The sequence below is a fragment of the Raphanus sativus genome, chromosome 3, assembly GCF_000801105.2.
Source record: "Raphanus sativus cultivar WK10039 chromosome 3, ASM80110v3, whole genome shotgun sequence".
NCBI lineage: Eukaryota > Viridiplantae > Streptophyta > Magnoliopsida > Brassicales > Brassicaceae > Raphanus > Raphanus sativus.
The window spans coordinates 15,676,493-15,683,739 of NC_079513.1; the positions used below are offsets into that span (position 1 = coordinate 15,676,493).

Genomic DNA, 7,247 nt, shown 5'->3' on the forward strand with positions numbered 1-7,247 from the left:
TACCACTCGACCACATGTTACTTTTGTTAATAGCTACATAAACTAAGTTTTGTATATTTTTATTTTAATATAAAATACACAAAACCAAATATCGAACCAGTAATCTCTTGATAACAAACAAAGAATATACCACCAAACCAAGTGCAATGTACGTTTAAATTTACATAACTATATTTAATAACGTTTATTTTATAAATAACATAAAGCCAAATCCGAACATACGTGGAGCCCCTAAAAATTTCCAAAAAACAAAAAATCTAATTTACTTTTGTTGAAATTAGATATTAGTAACACTGGTCATGTAGGCCGGGAATTTTTGTTTCAAGAATTTGCATTTAACATCTGTTCTTATTTTTAATTATTAAATTATACATTTAAAACATATATACCATTTAAGGAAATAATTTCTATAAATATTTTATTAAATTTATTTTAAAAATTAACTATTGATCAAACTATTATTGAAATGCATGTTTTACTACATTTTTATTTTAAAAATATTTTTATATAACCAAAATTATATAAATATTTTATTAAATCTATTTTGAAAATTATTGTTGATTGAAATAATATTGAAATACATATTTTGTTAACTTTTATTTTTAAAATATTATTGAAATATTTTTTTATAAATATTTTGAAATTAATTGTTATTTTAAAAATTGGTAGTTCCTGAGGAACCAGTAACAAAAATTGGTTTTTGTATGTTAAAAATATGAAAGTTTGTTATTTTTAACTTGTATAGCACGGTCTTTGAAACTGGAAGTTTGTTCATTTGATTTTTTATGTGTTGTATGTTTGTGTTGAGGAAAAATAATTTATATAAATAATTTATTTTAAAACTAATTGATAATTAAATATTATTAAAATAATTTGTTTAATTTATTTTGTTATTTTAATTGGCTTTTGTATGTTTTCTAAGTTTTCTGTTATGCTATTGTTGTTTGTTAGTAACTCGGTAACATAAGAGTTTGTATAGCGAATATATAAGTGTGTTCTTTGACTTTGTTGAGTGATTATTTTGTTGCTGCAGATTTTGGAGTTCGTGAGAACAGATGTTGAAGCCTTGGAAGAGAGCTAACATGTTGGAGATTTGGAATCTTGGAAGAGTACAACTTTGGGTTTTTAGTTTTATGATAAACATTATAAAATTATGAATAAAAATATGTAAACTTTGAATTTTTAATTTCATGATGAACATTTACAAGTATAAATAAAAAAATATGTAAGCATTGGGTTTTTAATTTCATGCTTAATTAAATACAAGACAACCCATATCCTAAGAAAAAAATTTGTACTACTAGGTTTATTAGGTATTACTATGACAAAAACATTGTCAACACTTCATGAAAATAAAAAAAAATAAACTTAAGACACATGTCTAGAACGTGTAACACATTGTAAAAAAAAAATACATGTCTAAAACGTGTAAAAGATAATATTAAACAAACATGTTTGAATATTAAAGTGATATTTATCTTACTCTTAGTAGTACTCAAGGTAGTAGTAATATTTCATTCTTCATAGTAATATTTTTGCAAATTATAACATTTTTTAGTAATACAACGTCATTAAACTAAATTAATTAGTAATACCAATATATTTAGACAGTTTTAGATTGTATATAACACATTGGTAGAAAAAAATTTCAGAAAATATGTGTTTTCTGAAATTCATCTCATGATGACCTTCCCATCAAGACATTAACTAGGAAGTATAATGGTGTTTTCTATTGAAATGAGAAAATTTCTAACAACTTGAGATTTTAAGAGTATTTTATGTTTATTTGACAAATAAACACATGCATGGACATATAATCACGTAATTTACGAGATACATCTTTTAAAAATAAATAATAAGAAGAAAATTAAGGTTCTTAGAAACATGCATAACAAATAGTAATACGGAGTAGTTTTCTGGTAGTTCAGGGTAGTACATAGTAGTTCCTAGTAGTCCATATTACATATAGTAGTTCTAGCAGTACTAGTAGTTCACGCTTGTTTGAATACAATACCAATTGAAAGTAACTAATCTTCACCATTCCATCTCCATTTGCCTTAATCTTTCTGCATATACACTCGACCAATTCAGAATATGTAACATCTTCCATAGATGTTTTCATCACTAGATGTGGATTTGATCTTCTCCCAAGATCCACTTAATCTCAGCCTCATCCTTGATGTAACTTTCTCCATTGTCAAAACATATGATTGTAATAGGAGAAGCCATAGAATTCCCTGAAAAAAATAAAATTATGATTAGTTAACCATTTAAAGAATCTAAGTTGTCCAAGATCTTTGATACATAGTCGATACAGTAATACAAGTAATACAAGTAATACACTTTCACTTTAGTAATACCAGTCGTTCTAGTAGTTTTTATAAATTTTTGCTTTTCTCGATTTAACACTTATAATTGATCAAGAGGGTGTTATATAACCCACAATATCGTCTACCACTATTGTAATGCATTATTATGCTTTAAAACAGTGCAAAATAAGAAGAAATATACAAAATTGTCCTTAAACATCCCTTTTCATAACAATATACCTAAAACTTTCATTTTTACCTAAAACTTTAGTTTTTCATCAGTTTAAGTCTTTTAATCAACTAATAATGTGTTACACAACCCAGATTATCGTCTAACACAATTTTCATATTTTTTTCTTTCAAAACCGTGTTAAAAATAGAGAACAATACAAAATCTTCTTCAAACATTATTTTAATTTTTCTTTCAAAACTCTCATGATTTTTACAGAAAATGTTGATATTTTTCGTTTCACATAATACATAAAACATAAGTAGTGTATTATTATGAGAATTTCGTGAAAAAAAAACGTACCAATTTACTTCAAAAAACCTTCAAAATCGTCAATGGAGCTAAGAATATGAGAAAAAATCGTTTCTGGTTGGGGAAGAGGAAACAAGATGGGAGAAAGGAGACAGGAGGCGACAACTGTCAGAAGGAGAGAGGTGGATTGGTGTGGGGACCGCCTGTTAAATTTGAGATTTATGGGAGAATTTATGGAGGAAATTGGAGAGAGATGATCGACAAAATGGGAGGGGGAAGAGAGAGAAGAGAGAGGAAAGTGGGGTCTGATTTTGATTTTAATTTTAAAAAATATAGTGGGTATGAAATATTAATATAATATTAAGGGTATGAAGGAGAAGAGAAATATGAGAAAAAAAAGTGGGGCAAGTAGAATTTTGGTGTGGCAAATAGAATATTTTTTTTTCATGTGTGGCTATAGAGAATACTTCCCGAGAGAGAGAGAGAATAGCCGTCGCCTCCGTCGCATAAGAGATCAAGGAAAAGAATAGCCTCCATTGCCTCCGTCGCATAAGAGATCAAGGAAAAGAATAGCCTCCGTTGCCTCCGTCGCGTAAGAGATCGACGAAAACCCTGTTCGTTTGGTTGCCGCCGGTTTTAGCGTCAGCGTCGGTGTCGGCGTCGGCGTCAGCGGCTGCGTCAAACTCGTTTATCTGATGTTCGTTTAGTTGTCGCCGACGCTGACGCCGACGCCGACGCCGACGCCGACGCCGACGCTGACGCCGATTACTGTTCGTTTCGAAGACGCAGGAAATTGACGCAGCCGCAAGACGCTGACGCATGACGCTGTTTTGGGTTGTTCGTTTGGTTGACGCTGCGACTATTTTCATTTATTCATATTTTATTTTTAAAAATTTGTAAAATTGTATTTTAAATAAATAAAATGTAGTTTAAATATATTTACATCCATAAGAATATTATGTTTAATTGGTAATAAATTTTTGGTCAAATATAAAAATATTTGATGTCATAAATCATAAGGTAAATAAAAATAAAAATAATACATCAAACTACTTTATAATCATAATCAATTATATTAAAAAAATTATACTGAAGTAAATATGATAAAATCATACATTTAATTTTCGAAATTATCACTTCAAACAAATAAGGCAAATATGTTTTATAGATAAAAGAAACATGAAATTAAGTTGGTTGATAAAACAAATATTACAACAAGTCTTAAAAAAAATCATTAACTTAAACATGATTTAATATGGTAAACGACCTCTACCAAATCCGTTTGTGATGTTATCACGCAAAGCCTCCATTGCTGTATCACCTCTCGGTTCATATTCAATATGTCCACCACCATCATCATCATCATCATCATCATCACCTTCTTCTTCTTCTTCTTCACCATCACTATGAGCTTCTTCAACTCCAACATCAACATTTTCCCATTCTAAAAAATCTTGATCATCCCGATGTGAATCACGTATGAAGTTGTGTAACGCCATCGTCGCTGTCACCAACTTAATCCACTTGACCAGACCATATTTTGGATGCTTACGGTCCAAAATCCTCCATTTTGCTTTCCATACTCCAAATGTCCTCTCAATGTATGATCGCAGACGTGAATGCCTTTTGTTAAACAGCTCTCGTGCACTAACTGGTGGTCCTCCTCTACGAAATTGAGGAATATGATATCGCATATTACGATGCGGACCAAGATACCATGTCCTGGTCGAGTATCCAGAATCAACTAGGTAGTACTTTCCAGGAGGAGGATGTGGGAAAGAAGCCTCATTCCTCGCACAATGAGTCAAGACCTTTGAATTATGTGCTCTACCAGGTACTCCGACATATGCATATATGAACTTCATATCGAAGTTACATATAGCAAGAACATTCATTGTAACTCATTTTCTACCATTATAGGCTTCTGCATTCTGACTTGGAGGACGAACCGGGACATGCGTTCCATCAAGTGCTCCGACACAATCTTTGAAATGAGGCCAATACTGACGATCATTCCTCACAACAGGACTTACTCTTTCAAACTCGCCTTCTTGTGGTCTTAGTGTATCTGCTGCAAACTTGAGAAGAGCACACAAGACATCATCAAGCTTCCTTTGTACCGTATCCAATGATCTTTGATACCTTGAAGCAATAACCCGCTTAGTCTTGTCTTGACCAACAACCTCAAGAAACATTGCAACAGATTCCTCAAGGTAGACGTTGTGAGACTCTTTCAATCCATATTGCTCAGTTAGCAACTTACACAAAGCTTTAAAAGTTCTCTGATGCATCCGAAGAATATCATAGCACTGCTGATCAGATTCATACATAAGCTGTTGAACATAACGCCATCCTGCTCCTCTATCTGTTCGATGACTCACTCTCTCAGTGGCCACATCAAACAAGCCAAGCTCATCGTCATAATCACCATCCTCATCTTCCAATATCCATCTTTTAATCATCTGCAAAACATTGAATATAATCATAATCAGAAACAGTCATGTTATATAACGGTAACAGTTTTAGTGAAAACAAGCTGTAATAAAAGTAACAAGCAACCATACTAAACTTAAAATTAAGTTCCATATATATATAAAGCCATAAAAGTAACAAGTTTCATACAGAGATCAGACCAACAAGATAACAAAAGACTCATATAGAGATCAAGACCAACAAGATAACAAAAGACTCATAAAAGTCAGACCAACAAGATCACAAAAGAAGACTAGTCCTAAGCTCCATACTAGTCAATCAAAACGCTTTTTCTTAGTCCTAAGCTCTAGAAATTTAATCTTAGCTTCATCTGTTTTCATTGTAACAAAGGCCCTACGGTTCTCTTCACTATCTATAAGCAGTTCCATTGCTGCTTCATACAATGGCGACCACTCTTCCACTCCGGCAAGTGCAGACAAAATCTCTAGCACATTCTCAATGGAGATCACTCTCTGTCTCTCTTCACGCTCCACTCTCTGTCTCTCTTCACGCTCCAACATCTGCTCCGCTATCCTATTCTTCACCACAATAGCATCAGTCCTTTTGTCACAAGCTTCTACAACCATGTCTTTCTCCTTACGCCTTCTTTTTGCTCTTGAACTTCCGCCGGAATGAGTCTGAGCTGCTGGCTGAGTTTGGCGTTGGGTTTGTGTCTGAGCTGGTGGCTGAGTTTCTGTCTCCAATGCTTGAGGCTCTGCTGCTGGCTGAGAATCAGCTTCCTCATCACCATCATCTCCACCCACTCTAGAGTTCAAACTTGCTTCTCCATGTTGAGCACTCCATCCTTCAGCTCCAGTTATTACTACACCACCAAATTCTGCTTCATACATATCCATATTGTCAACTTCTTTGCACGCAGATTTTCTAATCCCAGGACACTCCTGTATAACAAAAAAAAAGCAATGATCACTGACAAGCATACAAAAAAAAGCAATGATCAGTCACAAACATACAAAAAAAAAGCAATAAGGTCCACAAAATTTCTGCAAGTTCGAAACTGCAACTCAAATCGCAATAAGGTCCACAGAAGATAAAGAGAAGATAAAGAGTGTACATAACTTGAAGAAAAAAGAGCAAAACTCTAGTTAAACTGACCTTTTCACGTTCATTCCACCAATCATCTGACATGAGAATTCTTCCCATGCTGTCATAACCAAGCCCTGTCCTGTTTTGAGTCAGCGCCTTAATCTTGATGTATTTCTTCCTACTGGTGTCGTACTTGTTCTTAAAGTCCCTCTTCCAATCAGAAAATCCCTTCTTAAACCTCAGCTCAAATGCATCCATGATGTTCTTTTTCCCTACTTTATTCATGCCTGTGGCACTCTTATTTCCTTTTCTTCTCTCTTCCGCATACAGTTGAAAAAAATACCTAGTTTCCTCGGGAGTCCAAGTCTAAAACACACCAACCAATTCTCAATAAAACTTAAACACAAAAGAACAGGCAAGAGATAAGTATATTCTCAAACACATACCTAAAGACATCTCCATACAACCTAAAGACAGTTCCAGACAACCAGACAGTTCCATCTTAAACTAAAGCAACTCCACGTGAATAAAGAAAGACTAATGTGAGAGAGCCTTACATCTTTTGCCATCTTAAGAAGTGAGAGGAACAACGGCAGAGAGTGAGCTTGAGAGTGTGAGCTTAAGTGTGAGCCTGCAAAAATAAAAAAATAGACAAGCTCGATTTCAGTCATGTATAATTTCAAAGTAAAAGAAAAAAATCTGTTAATCCCTTCCAAAGTAAAAGAATAAAATAGCAACACATTCGACACATCTCAGATCCATATACAACAATTATTATAAATCACAGAACACAAAAAATGGGTTTGTAAGTAGAGGAACCTTAAGAGAGAGTGAGAGACAGACGAAGCTTGATACACAGACAAAGATGTTATGGAGAAGCCTGAGAGCTGAGAGAGCCTGAGACAAAGCAAGCACACAACACAACCATCTCAATAAGC

At 33.4% G+C, this 7,247-nt stretch overlaps 2 protein-coding genes across 2 annotated transcripts; both read right to left on the bottom strand.

The window, feature by feature from the left end:
* Nucleotides 1-4,691: 4,691 nt before the first annotated feature.
* LOC130510020 (uncharacterized) lies at nt 4,692-5,252 on the bottom strand. The gene has a single exon (XM_057006354.1). The coding sequence runs from the start codon at nt 5,250-5,252 to the stop codon at nt 4,692-4,694; it is 561 nt and encodes a 186-aa protein (XP_056862334.1).
* A 102-nt stretch (nt 5,253-5,354) lies between these two features.
* On the bottom strand, nt 5,355-6,940 carry LOC108835231 (uncharacterized). The gene is made up of 3 exons (XM_018608512.2): nt 6,867-6,940; nt 6,379-6,675; nt 5,355-6,164 (listed from the first exon to the last, which is right to left on the bottom strand). Exons 1-3 carry the CDS (start codon nt 6,876-6,878, stop codon nt 5,538-5,540), a joined length of 936 nt encoding a protein of 311 aa, XP_018464014.2. The 5' UTR covers nt 6,879-6,940; the 3' UTR covers nt 5,355-5,537.
* Nucleotides 6,941-7,247: the final 307 nt, after the last annotated feature.